The sequence below is a fragment of the Rhinolophus ferrumequinum genome, chromosome 15 (assembly GCF_004115265.2).
Source record: "Rhinolophus ferrumequinum isolate MPI-CBG mRhiFer1 chromosome 15, mRhiFer1_v1.p, whole genome shotgun sequence".
Lineage (NCBI taxonomy): Eukaryota > Metazoa > Chordata > Mammalia > Chiroptera > Rhinolophidae > Rhinolophus > Rhinolophus ferrumequinum.
Genome location: NC_046298.1, coordinates 48,600,583 through 48,622,617, shown reverse-complemented (window position 1 = coordinate 48,622,617; position 22,035 = coordinate 48,600,583). Strand labels below are relative to the sequence as shown.

Sequence of the window (22,035 nt, the reverse complement as noted above, 5' to 3'; positions counted from 1 at the left end):
CAGGACCTGTGTGTGAGCCAGGCTGACTGGAGAGAGGAGAAGGAAGAATGGTTTCCTGCCTGAGGCTGCAGGAGCCAGGATTGGACTTGGGGGTCTTCCAAGACAGCCCCCCATTTACAAGCTGAGGTCCCCAAAGGGGAAGGGGCCTGCCCAGATAGAGGCCATCACAAAAGTCCTAACCTGGAACCCCAGGCCAAAGGCAAAGCAGGGGAATATGCATTGAGTTATTCTGGGTTTGAGTTCCCCGATCTGCTGTGTAGCCTGAGGCAAGGAGCTAGCCCTCTCTGAGCCCAGTCCCTCCCTCAAAGGGCTGTGGTGAGGATGGGCAGTATTAAGAGTCTTCACTGTGTAGGGCACAGAGGACACAGCCGGGAATGGTCGTGATCACGCTGGTTAACTAAGCACATGGTACACGTTGAGCCCTGTCCTTCTCCGCATTAACTCATCCAATCTATACAACGACCCAAGAGGCCAGGACCAGTACTATTCCCATTGTACAGGGGGATATCTGAGGTTCAGGGAAAGGAAGTCCCACAGCCAGAGTCCCACAGCCAGGACACGGCCTTGAAACCGGGATTGTTGGACTTAAGCACGTACTTATCTTCTGAGCAAGGGCCCTCGGTCTGACTGGCACCAGTGTTCCCTGCATGACCTAGGGCACGTGCCCTGAGCGGTGAAATAGGGATAAATACAATAATAGGATCACATAATGAGCGCTTACTAAGAGCCAGCCCTGTGCTAAAAACTCTCTCACATGTATTAACTCATCAGTTCATCATCACCGCAAACCCATGATTGATTACCCCTTCATATTCAGGAAACCCAGACCAAGAAGTTAAGCAACTGGCTCAGGTTCATGCTCACAAGGGCTCAAACTCAGGCTCCCAAGCTCACCGTTCTCTACTGAGCTGTGGGAACTGTACCCTCTTCAGTGGGTGTTCATGAAGATAAAATGACATCACTCATGCAAAGCCCTGCAAAGAGAGCCTGATCCATACGAAGTACCCAACGAATATTAGTCATTATTGTTATTATCACTCATGCATTCAACAGTTATTTATGGGGTGTGCCTTCTGTGTCAGGCTCTAAGAGCTGGACATACATCTGTGAGCAAGACAAAGATTCCTGCCTTCAAGGGGCTTCATCATTGCTATCATCACCGCCATCGTGATCATCGCCACCATGATCCCCTTCATCAATATCATCATCACCATCATGGCCATCACCACCATGATCGTCTTCATTACCATCGCCTCCATCATTGCCACCATGATCATCTTCATCATCATCATCGTCACCATTATGACCATCATCACTGTGATCACCTTCACCCCCATCACCACCATCAGCACCACCATCTCCTCATTGTCATCATCATCACCATCATGACTGTCATCACCATCACCATCGTCTCCCTCACCGTCACCGCCATCACCGCCATCAGCACCACCATCATCCTCACTACCACAATCACCATCATCATGCTCATCACCATCATCACCATCACCCTCACTGCCTTGCACACTGCCTGTGGTGTTCACAAACAGATCAGTCTTGTAATTTCATCTCTCCAGGGTTCCTCTAGTCCCCCAGAAATGTCATCGACATCTTGTATTTAATTCAATACTTTGGTTTTCCTTTTTTTGGGTTAGGAGTGCCTTAAGCCCCTCGAGTCCCAGGTCACACATCTCCTCTCAGAGGCCTCTCTTCTTCCTCCCGAGTGGTAGTGGTTGGTGCAGGTGTGCTGGGATGCCAAGCCACCTCTGCCAGTCTCTTCATAACCTCACTCAGTTGCCCCAGACCCCGGGCGGCTTCCACCAGCTGGGTCAGCCTCAGTTCCACGGCTTGGCGCTCCTGCTGGTCCCGCTCCAGGGCCTGTGTCAGCCTCTGCAGCTGGCTACCCATGTCCCTCACCGCGGCCACCAGCTCTACCAGGGCAGGCGGCTCGCAAGCCATGACCTTTACAGGTGGCATTGAGGCCACACATGGGCCTAGGGAGCCTAGGCCCTGACCAGGGTTTGGCCCGAGGGTGCGGTGGTCAGGAGGAGGTTGATCCAAGGGGCGGGCCATGGGGGACAGGTGGAGGTCAGGAGTCAAAATGGGGTCAGACGCTGAGTGTGGGGTCTCAATAGGTAAAGGGGTTACTTTGGGGCTCTGATTTCTGGGTGGTTTGAAGTCCTCAGTGGACGATGTGTCCATGTTTGGGGTTGGAGAGGGCCTGGAGGGGCTGGACTCTGAGGCTGGAGAGAGATCTGGGCTTGACATCTTGGATGTGAAGGGGTGAGGGGCCTCCCTGAATGTAAACCGGGAGGGCAGGCTGGGCTTCACTGTTGGGGCTGAAGTGGGGAAGGGAAGTTCTGTTTCCAAGGAAATTAGAAGGGACTTGGTAGTAATCATAGGGGTTGAAGTTGAGTCTGGAGTCATGGTGGGGTGAGTAGTGGTGGGGGGTTGAAGGGTCCTGGTGGGGTGAGGGGTTGTGATGGAATGAGGGGTCCTGGTGGGGTGAGGGGTTGTGATGGAACGAGGGGTTGTGGTGGGGTGAGAGGTCATGGTGGAGGGAAGGGTGGTAGTGGGGTGAGGGCTTGTGGAGAGGTCTGGGGATCTGGAAGGTCCTGAGACTATAATGGAGTATGGAGTTGTGTCCCAGCCTGGGGTTGTGTCAGAATCTGGGGTCAGCTCTGAGGTAGGAGAAAGGCGGGTCACCACTGCCGGTGAAGAAGGGTCAGAGGTCAGTTCTTTGGGCAAGGTGGGTGGTGGGGTGGGTGAAAGCTCAGGGGTCAGCGCTGGAACCACGGTGGCATCAGAGGTGGACGAAGTAAGGCCAGGAGTTGTTAAAGTGAGGTCAGAGTTCTTCCAGGAGGCTGGGTTTGAGCTGGATGGTAAAGTGTCAGGAGGGTGAGAGGTCACTTGCGTTGAAGGTGTATCGGGGATGAGCAGTGGCGCCGAGTCGGAGGTCAGTGGTGGGCCTGGGGAAGAGGAAGGGGGCACCGTCCTGGCCGCTGTGGGCCGCAGCAGCCGGCGATCGTGCCCTGGTTTCCTCCCAGTACCTGGAGAAGGAAAGATGGACAGAAGGCTGAGGTCACCCTGCCCTGACCACCCAGGGATGGGCCGACCAATGGGAAGGCGCAGAGTCTTGTGTACGTCATGGGTCGCTGGCAGATTTCACCCCACCCTAGTGCCCCACCTCCCGCCTCCTCCAATGTCTCCAGGCGCCCCCTGGCGCCTTCGCCTTCAGTTGTGGGAGGATGCGGGGATGCACAGGCTGGGCGTAATAGGAGATGCGGAGGGGTACAGGATGCGGAGGGGGTGGAAATGTGGGGGTGATGCAGGGTGGTGGGGGTGCTGGAGAGGGCGTGGATGTATGGAAGTGTGCGGGGATGGGACAGAGGAGAGTGGGGATGGAGGGGTACAGGAGATGCGGGAGCGGGTGGAAGGATGGGGGGGGATGACAGGGGACAAGATGGGGAGAGGTGTGGGGATGCTGGGGATGCCGGAAGGTGCAGAAGCATGAGGGGGCACAGGAGGGTTCTGAAAGGTGATCTCAGTAATCAAGATCAATATTCTTATACCATATTTTTAAATAATCAAAATGAATGCAAAGATCCACGATGAGCAAAAAGTCAAAATTTCGACCCAAGACAAGACCTGACAGAGCCGAGATTAGGGGGAGTCCGATGAGGTAGGTCAGATCCCGTCTTTAGTTAAAATTTTGATATTTATTTTAGTTCACCGTGGATTATTCTTGCATTCATTTTTATTTTTAAAAACTATTGTATTAAGATTTTATTTATCTTGACTACTGAGGGTTTGGGGACCCCCTGAAATTTTGAGCCTGGGTACAGTGAGAAGCCTCATCCTCTTCCTGGCACTGCTTCCAGGTCAGTGCAAATTGTAACCCCTTTTTACAGATGAGGGAACTCAGGCCAAGAGGGTACGTGACTTGCAGGAGGTGACACACACACAGTTGGAAACTTGCCTGGATGAGATTTGAGTCCAGGTCCTTTGCACCCAGAGCATCACTTTCTCAGTGATGGAAATGTTCTGTGCTGTCCCCAATGGGAGCCACTGCTCACATGTGGCTACTGGGCACTTGAAGTGTGGCTGGTTCCACTAAGGAACTGAATGTTTCTTTTTTTCTCACTTTTGAGCCATTGAAATTTAAATTGCCACCTGTGCTGGTTGCACTTGTTCCTGTGGAGTCTTTGAGGCGCATCCTGTCCCCCTACCATCTGTCTTCAGGGTTGAGTAACGGGCTTGGCCTCCAGCCAGGCTGCCTGGGTTCAAACCCCAGCTCCTCGCTCCCTAGCTGGGTGACCATGGGCAAGTTACTTAACCGCCTTAAGTCTCAGTTTCTTCCCCATGTATAAACCATGGAGGACCCACAAACCTTCCTTGTAGAATTTTCATGAGGATTTGGGGAGATCGTGTGTGTGCAGAGCACTTAGCACAACACCTGCCACATAATAAGCACTCTTGTGATTATTAATATTGTCATAGTCATTGATGTCTGTGCCTCAATTTCTCTCATCTATGAAATGGGCATAATTATAGCACCTACATGACAGAGCTCATGTGGGTTTTATGAGGATTAAAGGAGTAATACATAGAAAGTGCTTAGAATAGTGCCTGACGAGTGGCATATTGCTCAATAAATAGCAACTGTTTGGGATTATTATTTTAAGAATCTCAGCTTACTTAGATATTGTCAGGGCTCAGATACCTAGAGTGGTGTTGATTTTTAATTTTTCAGACCCAACATGCAGAGAGCTAAGCTAATCATACTCCTCTGTGCATTGTCACCAACAGTCTCCTCTTGTTTTATTTTAACTTTTCTCCTCTTATCCCCACTCTCCATCTCCCTCACCTTCTCCCATCTGTACCTCCATGAATATACTTGACAAGTCCCTAAACATGTATGTCCTTATGTAATATAGAGTGTACATGTATATTTATGTTACTATATAAGTGTATGCTTATTGTTTTGCAAATAGCATTCTGTGGGAAATCTCACTCTGTTTCTGACTTTCCCTCCCAATGTTATGTTGTTAACACCTATCCGTATTGCTGTGTATACAGCTAATCATTGCTTTAGCTATTGCATAGAATTCCACCATGTGCCCCATCACATTTCTCTTATCCATTCCCCTTCTGTTGGACACTTAGCTTGCTTCCAACTCCCTGATATCACAGCATTTCAAACAACATGCTCATGTATGTAAGCCTGTGCAAGAATTCCTCTGCAGTAGCAGGACTGCTGAGTCACAATTTATAATCATATTTAATTTCACTAAATACTACTAGATTGTTTTTTAGTGAATAGCTATATCCAGGGGGGATGCCTGTCTCCCCACATCCTCACCCACACTCAGTGTTATCTACCTTTCAATTTTTTTTTCCATGCTTGTCATTGTTTTAATTTGAATTTTCTGATTCCTCATAAGCATTATTACATATACTCATTGGCCACGTGGGCTTCTGCTTCTGTGAATAACCTGTTCGTTACTTTTGCCCATTTCCTTAGGGTTTCCTATCATTTGTCATAGTGACTTGCATAGTACAGGTTAGGGTTTCTTAACCTTGGCACTGCTAGCATTTGAGGCTGGATGATTCTTTGTTGGGGGGCTGTCCTGTGCATTGTAGGCTGTGTAACAACACTCTTGGCCTCCACCCACTAGGTAGGTGCCAGTAGCCTCCCTGCTCCCAGTAGTGACAATCCAAACCGTCTTCAGAGACTGGTATAGATAATAACCCCTTATTTTAGGACATATTTCCCTTGGGTCTTTCTGGGGTAAGCGTCGCGTCACCGTTAGGGAATTTGCAGTCCATCTGTCTACGCCACCACACACACCCTAGTCCCCTCGCCTCAGCCACATGCCTCACCTGTGTCTCCACGGACCCTTGGAGCTGGAGACGGATGACCCACACTCCTGGTGGTGCCAGTGGTAAGACTGGGCCCAAGTATGTCTGCAGTGGGGGCCCCCTCGGCCAGGGCCCCTCCTGAAGGTGTATCCTCATAACCATCTTCATCACCTTGAGAGATGTGGGAAGAACTGAGTGTCACTTCCCCTTGATTTTTTTCCCCAGAGGAAAAAAATCTTTATTACCAAACTAAACTACCTGGAACCTTTCTATAATATTATTTTTCGTGTTTTTTGGATGAATACACTTGGATCTCTACATAACTATTTTATATAACATATAAATTTATAATACATATATATATATATATACTTTTTTATATAGTCAGAATACAAAGATAGATCAGTCTTCTAGTTTGGTTGATCAAAAAACTTGTAACAACAGCTTTGTTGAGATGTAACTCACATACCTTACAATTCACCTACTTAAAGTACACAATTCTGCTGTTTTTAGTACCTTCACAAGACTGTGTAACTATACAGTCCACGCGCTCACCTTCCTTTGCAAACTGCCCCACCTCTCCAGCACCAGTTCTCGCCATGCCTCCTTCTACACAATGTTCTGAGGTACTCGCATCCAGCTCGCCACGCCTCTGAGCCTTTGCCCATGCTGTTACCCCACCTGGAATTCCCCTCTATTTTCTACGCATGTGAGCCTGTTAAGACATTTTCCCACCCCGCACACAAAACCAGGCAGAAGGGTGTCCGAGACACGAGGCATGTTTGTCATGGTCACTTTGAGCTACCCAGCCCAACTACAGAAATTCCTTGCTCTCACTATATGCTAATGACAAGGGTCAGTTGTCACCCCAACACCCAATACAGTCAGGCCTTCGTGTTATTATCCGTTCCTAATGAAACACTTTCCCGTGCCTGTTAAATACTGTAAGAGGATAACTATGAAATCCTACCCGATGGCCGTACTCACTTGGAATTTTAAAAGCTATTAGTGGTACTATTAATTTAAAAATGAAAAATGGAAAAGAGTTTAGGGGGAAAAACCTACTTGGGGCGAATCACTAAAGACTTCTTTCCAAGATGCTGAGTTTTAGGAGGGCTCCTTTAAGAACACACATTGAAGCTATCTTCCTGTTAAAATGTGAGCCCAGCAATTGAGGGCATACTCCTGTGTCTGTGAGGACTCGGACGTGCTCTAAGGCACGGCCACCTGCTCATGGTCCACCGGGTGTGATTTCTTCATTAAAATACACATAGTCACAGCCCTTGTGAGGCCAAATCACATACCTTCCCTTCGTCAGGGGAACCGCTGCCCGAAATTTAGCTTATTCTCAAGGTGTCTGCACCTTAACCACGTATGTAGGACTCCCGGAAAGCCTGACTGCTTTCTCCACACTTTAGCTTCCTAGACCAGCGTGCGACTGTGTACGTGCACACGTCCCTCGCACCTTGCTTTTTGGCTTCATCCCTTCCTAGCTGGGTGGGCATGTCACTTACCTTCTCCATGACTGTTTCCTCACCTGTAAAATGGGGACCACAAGGACCTCTACTCCATGGGGTCGCAGGCCCTGGCACGTGATAAGCTGTTCTTTGAATTAAATACGTAGAACTCTAGCTTCTTTTTAATCTCTGTATACTATTCTATCATCGGAATATACAAGCGCTGATTTGTCTGTGGCCCTGTTGGTGGACGGTTAGGCTGTGGCTGATGTTTTGCTGTTCCAGGTAAGGCTACAGTGAGCTCCTTGCATCTGTGTCCTCAGGCTGATGAGGGAGAATTTACCAACAACTAACTGTGGACTTACTGTGAAAGGCAGATGCACCTCCCTAGACATTGTCAAACTGCCTTCATAAGTGGGTGCGGATTCTCTCGCCAACCTTCATCCCACATCCTTGCTGCTGTCAGACATTGTAATTTGGCAATCTCACGGAGAGAAGGTGGATGGACAAGCCACAGTTTCACTACAGGTGACCAAACTGAAGCCCAGAAAGGGCAAGGAGCTTTCCCAAGGTCACACAGCTAAGGAGCAACATTAGGCTTCAGACCTGGGCAAGTCTGTCTGGTTCTAAATAGGGCAGACCTCTGAGTCACGCCCCGCTCCTTCCCTGGTGAGCTTCCATTCACCCTCAATGAGGTCATGCTCTGTTCTACAGCCCCTGGGTTCCTCAGAGCTAATCCCGTCTCACACTTCTTTCCCGTCTCCATGGCTGGAGTGGTTAAGGGTGCCCTTTGCTGTCCTGACTTCTCTGTAGAACAGGGGGAAGGACAGTCCTTGTCTCAGAAGACTCTGTGGGGAGGAAGTGATGCATTTAGTCGGGGCCTGGCACGTGGATGGGATTCAGTGAACATCTGCTGTTATCACTGTTATTACCCTCTGACCTCTAAATGTAGTCCTGCATTTAACCTTGGACCCCCTCCCCTCTCCCTGACCCCTGCAGCCATAACAGACAGTGATATCCCAAATCCATGAGTCACCCCACCTTCCCAGCTGGGTGTGAAATGACATTAGACAGGGCTATATCTATCTGCCTGGCCTCATCCATTCCCACAGCTTCAGATTCCATCCTGTCAATTTCCATGTGCAGCCCAGGCGCCCCTCAGCTCCAGGATTGTATATAGAATGTCTCCATCTGGGTGTGTCACATGCATCACCAATGGAGCGGTTAATATGCCCACTCTGGGGCCTGTGAGGCCCCCTGCAGTGTTCCCTGATCCAGTAAAAGGCAGGTCCCCATACCAATCTCCTGTCCTCACCCCCCACACACACCCAACCCCATCAGGTCAACCCTCAGAATACAGCTTAAACACATGCGCTTCTCTCTCAGTCTCCACTGCCACCCTGGTCGAGGCCACTGTCACCTCTCCAAGGACCTCCCGGCCTCCATGCATGCACTCCCCATATGTTCTCCTGAGTCACTGCTTTGAAAATGCACAAGTGATCATGTCCTTCCTAGCGCGTCCTCCTCCAAGGCTTATCATAGCATATAGAATGAAACACAGACGCTGGCGCCACCTCCTCTCACTCCTCCCTGCCTGGCTCACTCCTCTCCAGCCACACTGGTGTCCTGGCCAGTCTGCCAAGGTCCCACACCTCAGGACCTTTGCACACGCTGCTCCCTCTGCCTGGAAAGCTCCTTTAGGTCCCTCCAGGCTCCCCACCCCAGCAGACATCTTCACAATGGATCACAGATCTCATGGCCTGCCATCATCCCATCAACCACTCCACTTCAGCCCCACTGAGCTTACTGTTGTTTCTTGAACCAGCTAAGCACACTCCCACCTGAGCACTTTGCATGTGCTGTTCCCCCGTACGGAACACTCTCCAACCAGACATTTGTATGGTTTTCTCCCTCTCCTCCTTGAGGTTGTCACTTTCTTAGTGAGTCACTCTTGACTACCCTATTTTAAATTGCCACTCAGCCTCCCTTTCCCCTACTTTGCTCTGCTCACCATGGCTATGTTCCCTGGGGTGAGTACTCATTCCTGCCTCTCAGCAGACTCTTGACATATGAATCAATGTCTGCGTCTGTAAAATCCATCATGCAGGAAGCCTCAAGAAATGTTGCTTCAAGGAACTGGAAAGTGAAAATCCAAACTTCATAAGCCTCCAGCTTCATCTCCTGTACACTCTCTCCAGATTTACACTGCAGTCTCTCATCATTCATTCATTCATTCTTCATACAATACATAAAGAGTCTCTGCTCTCTACAACACAGAACCTGTGGTTGACAGAATAATGCTTCCCCAAAATGTCCACGCCCTAATCCCCAGAACCTGTGAATACGTTACCTTAAGTGACAAAGGGACTTTGCAGATGTGATTAAGGGTGCAGACCTTGAAGAGATTATCCTGGATGAAATCAAGTGCGTCCAATCTAATCACACAAATCTTTAAAATTAGAGAACTCTGCCCAAATGTGGTGACAGAGAAAGATGTGAAGACAGAAGAAGGGTCAGAGAGATGCAAGGCTGCTGGCTTTGAAAGTGGAGGAAGGGGCTATGAGACAAGGAATGCAGAGGCTTCTACAAGCTGAAGAAGGCAAGAGGAAGGATTCTCCCCTAGAGCCCCTTGAAGGAACACAGACCTGATGTCACCTTGATTTGAGCCCCGTGAGACCCGTCAGAACTTCGACCTACAGAACTGCAAAACAATAAGTGTGTATTGCTTTAAGCTGCTAAATGTGGGGTGATATGTTATGGAAGCAACAGAAAGTGATACAGCTAAACACACGATGAGCTAACAGTCCAGCATAGAGGACCGTGCTCTAGACTGGCAAAGCAATGTCCTCAGCTCCAGCCTTTGCCCCTCTGAAAGTCCCTTCCTCCTGGTGCCGGCTGGTGGAAATCATACCATCTCCTCTGTGAGGCTTGTTCCGATTGCTCAATGACAAAGTCACTCCCGCCCTGGGTCCTTGCAGCTGTTGTACAGCTGTAAATAATACTAACCACCAATGTTTTGCGGTTTTAAACAATTTCACACACATTTTGTTCATTGGCTTGGGGACCTGAGGTCACCCATCTATTTCTAATCCTGGTGGAGCCACCACTGGACCCCAGGGAGTTGGACTCCAGAACTCACGACTGTAATTACTTCAGTCAGTAATCTTTCAAAATCCATGAGCAAAATGTGTGCGAAATCGTTTAAAATGGATCTCAAGCGTGGCTCCTGAGTTCTAATTTAACTTCTCTGAGCCTCATTTTTTCTCCACCTGAAACATGGGCGTAACAACAGGACCTATATCACCCAGTGGTTGGAATAGTGCGTCTAGCACAGAGGAAGAGCTCTGCTTGACTCTTGCCAGGAGCCCTGGAGCTGTTGTTGTTTTCCAGAGGAAGAAATTGAGGCTCAAATAGGGGGGAGCCATTCTTTTCAAGGTCATCTTGCTAGTGAGGATAGGAATTCATCATGTCTATCGCTTCTCCAGCTCACCACCCCGCACCACCCCTGCCCCTCCCTCCAAGTCTTCCCATTACTAAAACTATATATGTGACTGTCCTGGTATCTCCCCTGCACGGTTTGTACTTCCGCACGTATTTGTGCTCATGTACCGCCTTCTCCCCATTAGGAAGGGATTCCCGTAGAGCGGGACCTGGCCTTTTTCATAGCTGTCAGCGCCCAGCATCTGGCCGTCTCCGCCACGAGGGGGCACTATAGGATAGGGAGGCAGCGCACGATTGCAGAGAACAAAGGCTCTGGAATCCCGGCTACGCTGCAGCAGGAGCTCACCTCTGGAAACCCGGCAGGATGAGTTTTAACTCACAATTTGGGGTCCCCAAATCGCGGCACCTCCAGGGCCTGCTCCTTTCTCCTACACCTACCTGCCTCACCTGTCAAGACCCGCAGCCACCCTGTGGGCCAGCAGCAAGCTTTACAGGCGTTTATTGCCGTGGATCTGAGCCAACCCGCCACTCAGGAGGCGCAGCGCATGGTGACGTCACAAGGCTGAAGGACGATTGACGCTCCTTCTGCCCCTTCATCCTCCGCCCCACCTCTCTTGCCCAGGCCCAGTGTGCGCACGCGTGCTGAGATCGTGAAAAAGGCAGCAAAGGGCACAAGGAGAGGGGTCCTTTTGAGGAGACATGAGGGGACGAAGTCCCTGAGGAGAGGACAGGCATGGGGCGCAGGGCGACAGGGGCAGAGCTGGGGCTTTCAGGGAGAAATAGAGGGAGAGCTACGAGGGGCACAGCTGGTGCGACGGGCGAGAAGGGGCGGAAATAAGGACTCCTGGGAAGTCTGAGGGAAGCTGGGAAGAAGCCACCGTGAAAGGAACAGAGGTAGTGAGAGAATGAGGGGGTGACAAGGGGACAAAATGGGATAGGGGTTCAGAGAAGGCAGGAGAGAGGGAGGGTGGGGAGGGAACAGATGGGGGTGAGGCAGGGAGAGGAGGAGGGAGACCGAAAACCCAGCATGGAAAGTGGTGAGGGAGAGGGTGGGGTGGGAACTTGATGAGGAAAACAACAGGGAAGATGGAGACAAACGGAAACTGACCCTGAGGAGACCAGCGATAGCAATGAGGACAGTGAGCAGTGGATAATGAAGGAAAAAAGAGAAAGGCACAGGGTGGTGGTGAGATAACAAGATGTTGACTGGCAAACAGTAAGAGATAGAAATGATGGGAGTGTGAACTTGATCATGAAAAAGACATGAGAACATAGAAATAGCAAGAGAAACTGACGTTGGAAAACAGAGTGACAGATGCGGAGGGTGAGCAACTGAAAATGAAAGAGAAAAGAAAAAGACACGGAGGGAAAAAGAGAAACTGACCATGAAAAAGAGTGATGAGGCGGGTGAGAAATACATAATGAAAGAAAAAGAGCGGAAGGGTGACAACGGGATGTGAAAAGAGGAGCAGACCTGGCAATGCTGGGCTGGAATAGAGATCGTCACATGCACGTGCGCGCTCACGCACAGGGACAGAAGGAAGATGGCACAGAGACAGGAGACAGCGAAACACAGGCCACAGGGCAGAGGGGGACAGAACTGTGGGGCTGGAGGCTGGCCCTGTTGGGCACAGGCAGGACACAGGACCCTCCATCCAAGATGTCCCCACCCCACCTCTGAGCCATAGACCCACCTAGACCAGGACGTGGGGTATGAGAAAGGGTTTGAGGGAGCTGGGGTGAGGGTGGCAACATGGTGACAGGGTGGACCTCAGCTGTGGAGTCTGGCTGTGAATTGAGGGGTGTGGGCTTGGGTATCACGGCTGATTCCCAAAGGCCCCCAGTAGGTTAGCAGAAGGACGTGGGCTCAGGCTGGGCGGAGCCTGATCTGATTCCCAGAGACACACAGGATCACCTCTTCTAGGCTCTGGAGGCGAGTGTTATAGTTGAGCTGAAGGCGGGAATATTTTTAGGGTCCCTGGAGCCGAGAAAATGTCTCCAGGGTCTCTGAGACTCAGACCTGATCATTTAGGAGGGTCTTTCTGGAAGCCCTGCAGGGGATGCATAGAGGCCCCTCCCCACCCGGCCATTCCCTCACCTGGGCTCGGAGAGTGCCTCATTGCTGGGAAGGGGGCCCCAGGACTCCGGGTGCTGCCCCAGGAGACAGTTTGTCCAGATGCCCCTGCAGCGGTGGTTCCCTGGGCCAGGTCCTCTCCAGAGGTAGGGTCCCAAGTCCAGGAGGGATAGTCCTCCTCATCTGCGTGGCCTTGGGAGAATGTGGGGGAGAGTTGAGCCTCGTCCCATCTCAGAGGTCCTTGCTGCTGCTTCAAACTCCCCTTCCAGAATCTCCTGGTACAACTGGGACCCCCGACCCCCATGGACCCGACTCCAGCCCCTGACCACCCCCACCCCCACCGTCCCCGGTACCAGTGCAGGTCAATCCCACATCTTCCTCGTGGCCGCAGTTGTGCTGTCCCCACGCCCCAGCAGGGCAGTTGCTCAGGGAGGCCTCGGTCCCCTTGCAACCCATGTCATCCAGCCAGATGGGCCCAGTCCCTGGGCCATAGTGGGTTTTGCCCACGCGTGGCCGGACCCGTCCACAGCCCAGCTCCCAGCAGGCTACAGTGCCATCCCGCAGATCCCAGTTGTCATCGCACACTGTCCCCCAGCGTCCAGCATGCCACACCTCCAACCGGCCAGCACACCGGTTGGGTCCATCGGCCAGACGAACTCGAAACGGGCCTATAGTGGAAGGTCCCAGGTCAAAAGGGGACAGCTGCGGTCAGCCTCGCCCCTTCACGTGCCTTCTACTCACCTGACCCCCCAGAGGTACCTCCTGTGGGGGAGGGGAGTGGGTCTTTGGATGACTCTGGAGAACCTTCTGCTGGGATCTCGGCTGATAGCTCCACAGAGGCCAGAGGGATTCGCTTGACGGTGTCCTCAGAGGTCATCTGTTGGGGGCTTTGAGTGGTTGGCATTGCCAAAGTCTTAGAGGTCCAAACCCGGGGGCCCCGGGGGATCAGCACTGCGGTGGTGTGTGAGCTCAGCCTGTAGGGGACTTCAGTGTTCAGGGCTGTGGTGGTTTGCAAAGTCAGTTCTGGAGGACCCTGGGTGCCTGGGACCCTGGAGCGTTTAGCAGTTGGCATCACAGGGGGCTGAGTGGTCGGCCTTTTTGCATGCTTGGTCACCCACTTCTTAGTGCTTTTGGGCATTTTCCCAGGGGCCTTGGTGGTTTTCTCGGGAACACTGGAGGTCAGCCTTGCAGAGGGCTTGGTGGCCAGCTCCCTAGGGAGCCAGACATCCGGGTCTCTGCCTAGGCCAGGGATCCAGCTCCAGCTGAAAGGGTCTGAGATGGAGTCCAGGCCAGGGGTCCCTGGAAGGTGGAGGGGAGGACAGGGAAGGTGGCAGACCCCATGATACCAAGGTCATTAGTCCAGGCCCCTCCTCTCTCATCTTCCCCTTTGTAGTCAATCACCAAGCTCCCATTCATTCAGTCATTCATTCATGTCACAAATATTATTAAGCATCTCCTCTGAGCCAGGCACTGTGCCTGACCCTGGGTACTCTGTGGCCAGTCAAACCCGACACTGTCCCCTGCTTATTGGCACTCACAATCGTGACGTGACTGACTCCCTTCACCTCTCACACCCGACCTGTACTCTCCATCTCCCCGAACATGGCCTCTCTTGCTGTACCTTCTGACTTGCTCTCTTGCTCTCCCTTCCTCCCCATACACCTCTCACTGACCAGGTCTAACAGGTCACTCCCTAGCTCAAGACACTTGTGTGGCTCCTGTGGCCACACTAAGAGAGGGAAAGGGCCTCAGCTCCAGGCAAAATAGACAACTCCATCCTTGTGGCCGCCACTACTCACCACATCTTTCTGATTAGCACCTGTGTGCAGTAAAGGATTAACTTCACCCAAAGAAAGCTTTGGCCTTTGTCCCTGGCTCCTGGAGGTGATCTGAAGCCCTGGGAATGTCCTGCCTGTAAAGAGTGTCTGTTTGTCATGACTGAGCTCCTCTACAATCTCTGACACCAAGGCTGGAAGGGCTTCCCTGGTTGGCAATTCAGCATGTGTGTTGTCACGACCCCAGGAGAGGATGGCTGGAGGGTCCACGTGGGTCTCTCCCGGACCCTGCCCCACGTGCCTCTACTCTCAGCTGATGTTATTCTGTGTCCATTCACAATAAACCAAACCCTCAGTATGACAGCATTTCTGATTTTTGTGAGTCCTTCCAGAAAATTACGGAAGCTGTGGACGGTCTTGGAGAACCCCCCAATTTCTAATGTGTCACACAGGTTTGCAGTGATTTGTTGGTGCGTCTCTTTCCCACCATGAGCGGTGAGCTTCTGAAAGGCCAGGCCGCATTCACTGCATTCTGGGGACCCAGCAAGAGCTCAGTGTCTGGCACTTGAAATATGTTGGCAAACCAATGATAAACGTGATGCCTGAGTTTATTGCAGCGGGCCCTCACTCTGGCTTCTCTCCATGTCCTGGTGCCCCTATGACTGCTTCATCCAATCTTGGAGAGGACAACGCTCCCCTCTGTGAGGGAGACTTCCCTGATTCTTGGGGGAGGAGGAGGAAGAATCCCAGCTCTGCCACTTAATTGCTGTGTGACCTCAGGCAAGTTACTTAACCTCTCTGTGCCCCAACATCTTCATCAGTAACATCCACTAACCTGGACTTATTGTGGGGTGTGAATGCAGTCTCAAGTACAAAAGCATCCAGTCCAGGGTAAGGGCTTAAGAGGCGGGCGCTGGATCAACTTTAGTGCCGATGTTAGTTCCCTTTCCCTCCTCCAAAAAGCCCTCCCAGAGCAAATGAATGGCTAGGGCTCCTTACCAGTGCAGGTGACACCAACATCCTCATTGTGAGCGCAGTTGTGCTTCCCCCAGGGAGCGGCAGGGCAATCAGAGAGTGAAGCTTCTGTCCCCACACACCCCACATCATCCAGCCAGATGGGACCAGCACCCCAGCCAAAACGGTCCACAGAGGGATCTGGCTGCCGAGCTCCCCCACAGCCCAGCTCCCGGCAGACCACAGCAGAGTCCCGCAGGTCCCAGCTGTCATCACACACTGTTCCCCAGAGCCCAGCATGCCACACCTCCAGCCGGCCTGAGCACCTACTGGGCCCGGCCACCAGCCGCAGTTGGGGGGACCCTGGGGTGGAAAAGACCCAAAGGTTTAGAGTCAGGGACACGGCTCACTCTCTGAGTCCTCCTCCACCTCCCCTGCCATCCGTCCTTCTTTCCTGACAGCAAGTATTTACTAAAACTTGTGCTGTGCCATCGTCTGCATTAGGCACAGGCATAAAGAGCCAGACACAATCTGATGGTTCCTCGAAAAGCTAAACATGGGCGGCTGGTTGCTCAGTGGTTAGAATGCAGAGCTCATAACACTAAGGTCGCTGGTTCGATTCCCACATGGACCAGTGAGCTGCACCCTCCACAACTAGATTGAAAACAACGACTTGACATAGAGCTAATGAGTCCCGGAAAAACACACTGTTCCCCAATATTCCCCAATAAAAATTTAAAAAAAAAAGAAAAGAAAAGAAAAGCTAAACATAAAATTACCATGTGATCTAGAAATTTCACTCCTAGGGACTTCCCCAAATAGGGTGAAAACAGGTGTTCAAACAGACACTGGTATGCAAGGGTTCACAGCACCATTATTGACAAAGCTTAAGGTAGGAAACCTAAAGTTCCATTGACGGATACAGAAAACATGGTCCAAATATTCAGCCGTAAAAAAGGAAGGAAACTCTGACACATGGTACAGCACAGATGAACCTTGAGGACATTATGCTCAGTGAAATAAGCCACACACAAAGGGACAAATTCTGTATGATTCCACTCATATGGGGTCCCTAGAGTCATCAAATTCATAGATGGACAGTAAGATGGTGGGTGCCAGGGGCTGGAGGAAGGGGTGGGGTTAGTGTTTAATGCGCCCGGGCTTTCTGGAGACGGAGGTGGTGATGGCTGCATAACATTCTGACTGTGTTTAACACCGCTGAACTGGATCCTTAAAAATGGTTAAAATGGTCAATTTTGTGTTGTGTATATTTTACCACCATAAAAAAATAATAAAGGCTGGGGCTCCGGAGCGCACTGCCTTCACTGGAGTCCTGGATGTCCCACATTTTAGCTGTGGCCTCATCTGTGACACGAAGACCAGAAGCACCCGCGGGGTAAGCGGTAGACAGGTACCTGCTAAGAACTCTGCGTGCTTGCAATAGCGCTAGCCACACGTGAGCCAACAAGTGCGGAGTCAATGGTAGTTACTATCACTAGTATTACTATTCTTCAGAAAAAGGGGAAAGAGGCCTCCGATAATAGTCCAGCCCTTTCCAACCTTGAGGAGACAGCTGTGCTAATCATGCCTATATTTTCTGTATTTTTGAGGCTTTGACATCTCTGGGCCTTGCTGACACTGGAGGGACTTCTCCTCCCCTGGATAGCTGGCTCCTACAGATAGGAAACGACTGGAGCGTGCTATTCGTTCGTATGCAAACCAGCTGGTCCAGAGCCCACGGTCTCCGGGCCACTGTCCACCTGCCCTCATCCCCCAGGGCAGATACCAAAAAAACAGACAAGGGCCTGTTCCTCCCGCAGAAGCCAGGCAAGGCTCCTGCCAACAGTCCCCATCGCCCTCTGCCCCCTGGCTGACGCTGATCCCCACGTGAGCAGGCGTAGCATGCATGGTCTCTTTTCTTGGGAACTAAGAAACCACTACCTTCCCAACGACATCGCCTCCTGATCTGTTGGTCTCGCCATCCCTAAATAATAATAAAGCCTAGATCTCAAAACAACAGCCATCATTGACCCAGTCCTTTTGGTACTGTGAGGAGGAGGCGGCCTTCAAACAGCACTTGGTGTTTCCAGAAGGCTACACGGAGCACTAAAGTGGGCGTGGGCCATGGGTGCCTATGCCCCACCCTTCTCTTTGCCCCGTGAGAGGGTCTCTGAGACAGAAGGAAGGGCACTGGGGGCTGACGGGGGTATGGCTCCCAAGCTAAGACCCATTTTCTTGGGGTGCAGAACAGACTTACCAGCTTCTGGCCCAGGCTCCCAAGGGGCAGCCGGGGAGGCAGGCAGAGGCAACTTGCTTGCTGTCTGATGGGCCTGGCCTGCCGTCGGGGGTGGGGGCCTGGACGCTCCCTCCCTGGGCATTGAGCTGTTCCTGCCGGCTGTGGGGGCCGTGGAAGGGACATACGCGAGAGGCATACCTGAGACAGGGGCAGGGGAACAGGTAATCACCACCCACCCCGACCTAGGACCACAGATATAGGATAAGGTTTCACGGGTAATACAGGGCACGTGGGCAGTCTGGATGGAGGGACTGAGGGGCATGGGGTACATTAGGGAAATACACAAGCCCCCCACTTCCGGCCCCTCCACACCAGGCTCCAGCACACCCAGCTCCCCAGCCTTTCCTTGAGCCCCACCATCACACACTGCCCCGGCGTCCTCCCGGTGGTGACAGTCGTGCTGGCCCCAAGGCCTCGATGGGCAGAACCTCAGCGCCGTCTCATTTCCTCGACACCGAAGATCATCCAGGAGGATGGGTCCAGCCCCCTCCCCAAAGAAGGCCCCTCCAGGGGCGGCCAGTGCGGCCCCGCAGCCCAGCTCCCCGCAGGCCACCGCTGCGTCCCGCAGGTCCCAGCTGTCATCACACACCGACCCCCAGCGTCCACCGTGCCACACCTCCAGGCGACCAGCGCACCCATGGGGGCCATCAGCCAGACGCAGCCGGGGGGCCGGGCCTGGATGTGGGGAGAGGGAAGATTACAGAGAAAGGCGAACCCTGAAGGTTGAGCAGGTAAGAGCCCCTAGCCAGGGTCATGCTTCCAGCCCAACGTGATGCTGCAGACTGGATGTTCCATCTTCAGTTTGCAAATGAAGAAAAGGGTCCGAGAAGGGCATCACTCGCCAAGAGTCCAGCTCTGACCTCTCCTTGTGTCCCTGCTGCCCAGGAGCTCTGCCCCTGGGCCCCGCCATCCCGCTTCCTGGCCTGGGTCCCCAGTCCCAGCTGCATGCTGACATCTGGGACGGAACATCCTTGTCTGTGAGGCTGCCCTGGGCCTGGTCCAGGACATCTGCTCCACCCCCCAGATGCGAGGAGCACCCACAGTTGTGACAACCAAGAATGTCTCCAGGATTTGCAGATGTCCCCTGGGGAATGGGATAATTGTTCATCACCCCACGTGGAAAACCACTAGTCTAGACCTCTCGTCAGTTTTAGGGTTCATTTCTGTTGGGTCTTTCTGGAATAAAAGCTGAGATGCCACTGGGGGAATGTGGAATCCATCTCTCTACCAGTCAGTATGCAGGGAGGCGGAACTGCAGGCCAGAGAGAGGCCAGAAATGCCTGCACTTACTTCTCCTCGGAAATGACAGGCCCTCCCCTACAGGGTCGCACTGAAGTATTAAAGATCTTAAGGCATTGAGCTCCCCCGGGCACCTCAGTGGGGTTCACTTCTCCCCGACAATGTAACCCTCTCTGAAGCCTCAACTTATCTCCCAGGAACTGGGCCCCACGTGCTTCCCACCCTGTGGCACATGGAGGGACCCCTCACTGTCCCTGGCCCCCAGCTCTGTGCTCCTCTGCACACTATGCTTCAGACACCCAGGGAGACACTGCAGATGCCACTGTGCTGTGGGCAGATCCAGGCCCAGGGAAGAAACGCACCTGTGCAGACCAGCCCTGCGTCCTCGCTGTGGTCACAGTTGCTCCGACCCCAAGGGCTCCGGGGACAGTCCCTCAGGGCCTGCTCTCCACCTCCGCACCCCACATCATCCATCCACACAGGCCCTGAGCCTGGGCCAAATCGGGCCCCTCCTGGGGCAGCCAGTGCCCCCCCGCAGCCCAGCTCCCGGCAGGCCACAGCTGCGTCACGCAGGTCCCATCCGTCGTCACACACCGTCCCCCAGCGCCCACCGTGCCACACCTCCAGCCGACCTGCACAACCGTGGGGGCCCGAGGCCAGGCGCAGCCGCTCTGTGGGGATGGACAGGAGCCTTGTGTGAAGCAGCCGGGATAAGTGGATTTAAACACCCCTCGTTTTCCATCTAGGGAAACTGAGGCCTGGAGAGGGCAGTGGCCTGAGATCTGCCAGCCTGGCCATTACAGGGAGAGTGAGAATGTAAGTGGGGCAGGGTGCCTGGGTGCTCGAAACAGACACTTGGGTTCCCTGACCGGGTGGGGTGGGGTGGGGGACCAGGCCTGACTCAGGAGGACACGCAGGGGGCCCAAGCTGGTCCAGATCTGCAGAGGGGAGGCCTGCAAGGAACTTACCGTGGTGTGGGGCTCCAGCCATCAGTGCAGGGGCTCTGGTGGACTTGGCCTGCTTGGGAGGCCGGGGGCTTTTCTTCCGGGAGCTGCTCTGGGGGGTCCCAGCTGGGCGGGGGGCTGGAAGAAGAGACAGTAAGGAGGGTGGGAGGGAGCCGCTCAACCCTACTCCTGCCTGGGGGGCTGAGCCAGGACCCTCGGGGTTGGCGAGGAGATGGGCATCTGTCTGCCCCCTGGGCAACATGAATGTGGAAGGCCCCTCTCCCCCACGGTTGAAGCAGGAGGGGACATGGGTGGGTGGGCTCACTGTGTGTCACAGGGGGCTCCTCAGAGCTGGGACTCAGCTCCCCAGACAGCCCCTGCCAGGGGTCCCCATCCAGGAACGAAGGTGAACCGTCCATGTCCCTCGAGTTAGCCACACGCTGACCTGCGGAGAGCAGGGGAGCTCCAGAGGGTGGGCCCTGGGAGAGGCTGGGCCAGGATCCCTGGGCAGTGATAAGTTGGGGTCCTGGAGGAAGACCCCTGGCTCTGGAGGGAATGTTGGGACTTCTAGACCCTCAGAGTGACTGGGCTGAGGATTTGGGGTCCTTACCTGCACAGACAACGCCTGCATCCTCTTCATGGGAACAGACGTGGGCCTTCCACCCTCGGTGGGGGCACAGGCCCAGCTGCCCCTCGCCGCCCCGGCAGGCCAGCTCACTCAGCCACACGGGACCTGCACCCTCCCCAAAGAAGGCACCTCCGGGGGCGGCCAGTGCCGCCCCGCAGCCCAGCTCCCGGCAGGCGACTGCGGCGTCCCGCAGGTCCCATCCGTCATCGCACACCGTCCCCCAGCGCCCACTGTGCCACACTTCCAGCCGGCCCGCGCACCCGTGGGGGCCATCGGCCAGCCGCAACCGCTCTGGGGGAACGGAGGAAAGGGTGTGACATCCTGGAAGCCCTGGGGCAAAGGGTAGCCCTCCAGAGTGCGACTAGGCCAGTATCCTGTTGCTGGTGGGTACCCCAAAGCCTGGGGTCCAGGAAAGTAGTGGTGAGAGACCCTGGTCCCTGCAGGAAGCGGGTGGCTGACTGCCGCGGTAGTTCTGGGGGAATGGTGCCTGAGGTCATCACCAGATGGTAGGTGGCCAGGATCCCAGGGGAGGGCGAGGCTGGGAATGGGATGGGCTTGGAGCTGGGTGAGGCCAGACAGAGGAGTGTTTGGGGACACTTACCAACAGCCTGGATCCCCATCAGAGCCACTGGAAGGGAGGTTGGAGGGGTGGGACACAGTGAGGGGCAGGTCCAGGGGTCCCTTCCCCAGTCTTGACCCCAGCGCGCGCACGCGCACACACTCACACACACACACACATCCTTGCACCTCTGAACCAGAAACCCCTACTGGGAAGAAAGCAGGACTCGAGGGTGGAGGGGCAGGACCCCAGATGCAACAGGTCAGGGCTGGGGACCAGGCCCTTGTGCTCCCCCAGAGAGAGGCCTGGCTAAAGGTCAAATTGTGTGTGACCCCCCCAAAGGGTCAAGCCTGGTGGTGGGGATGAGTAGGTCGCTGGGCCTCCTAAGAGGGTGGGACTGGCATATAGAAGGCTGGGTCCCTGGGCGGTCAGGTAGGGAGGGCAGATGTCCTGTGTCCCCAAGCACCAGGAATGGGCCCTGGAAGAATGGGCCCCTCAATTGCAGGAGCTCAGGGGTCAGAGGGTGGGGCCCAGGCCCCCGAGTCCCCAAGGAGAATGGGTCACTCACCGAGGAGGCAGGCCAAGACCCTCATGTTTGCAGAGTCCAGGGCAAAGATGGGGTGAGAGGGGAGGATCAGGAGAGGGCAGAAGGCAGCCGCCACTGGAGGGAGGGGGGAAGCGCCTGCTGAAGCGCCCTGGACCCGGGAGGAGCAGGCAGGAGCTAGACGCTTTGCCAGGAGCAAGAAAGGCTGCCGAGGAGGCAGCAGGGGACAGGAGGGGGGCGGGGAGGGGGCTGGCCAGCGGCTGAG

The 22,035-nt window shown here is 53.8% G+C and overlaps 1 protein-coding gene across 2 annotated transcripts; it reads right to left on the bottom strand.

Moving 5' to 3' along the window:
• Positions 1 to 1,508: 1,508 nt before the first annotated feature.
• SSC5D (scavenger receptor cysteine rich family member with 5 domains) lies at positions 1,509 to 21,953 on the bottom strand. Of its 2 annotated transcripts, XM_033127099.1 has the most exons (14): positions 21,795 to 21,953; positions 21,269 to 21,295; positions 20,650 to 20,958; positions 20,365 to 20,484; positions 20,064 to 20,177; positions 19,458 to 19,766; positions 18,214 to 18,531; positions 17,818 to 17,994; positions 15,606 to 15,923; positions 13,573 to 14,130; positions 13,185 to 13,499; positions 12,856 to 13,023; positions 5,881 to 6,030; positions 1,509 to 3,047 (listed from the first exon to the last, which is right to left on the bottom strand). In XM_033127099.1, exons 1-14 carry the CDS (start codon positions 21,817 to 21,819, stop codon positions 1,681 to 1,683), a joined length of 4,275 nt encoding a protein of 1,424 aa, XP_032982990.1. In that variant the 5' UTR covers positions 21,820 to 21,953; the 3' UTR covers positions 1,509 to 1,680. The 2 variants fall into 2 exon arrangements, with proteins under 2 accessions (XP_032982990.1, XP_032982991.1); XM_033127100.1 differs by lacking the exon at positions 13,185 to 13,499.
• Between the last annotated feature and the right edge of the window lie 82 nt (positions 21,954 to 22,035).

Excerpts from the sequence above, each read along its gene's own strand:
- SSC5D (XM_033127099.1), bottom strand. The coding sequence starts at position 21,819 with ATGAGGGTCTTGGCCTGCCTCCTCG. Across the intron at positions 19,767-20,063 it reads GGCTGGAGCCCCACACCACG|AGCGGCTGCGCCTGGCCTCG; the intron begins GTAAGTTCCTTG and ends CCATCCCCACAG. Across the intron at positions 17,995-18,213 it reads CGCCGGGGCAGTGTGTGATG|GTATGCCTCTCGCGTATGTC; the intron begins GTGGGGCTCAAG and ends CCCCTGTCTCAG.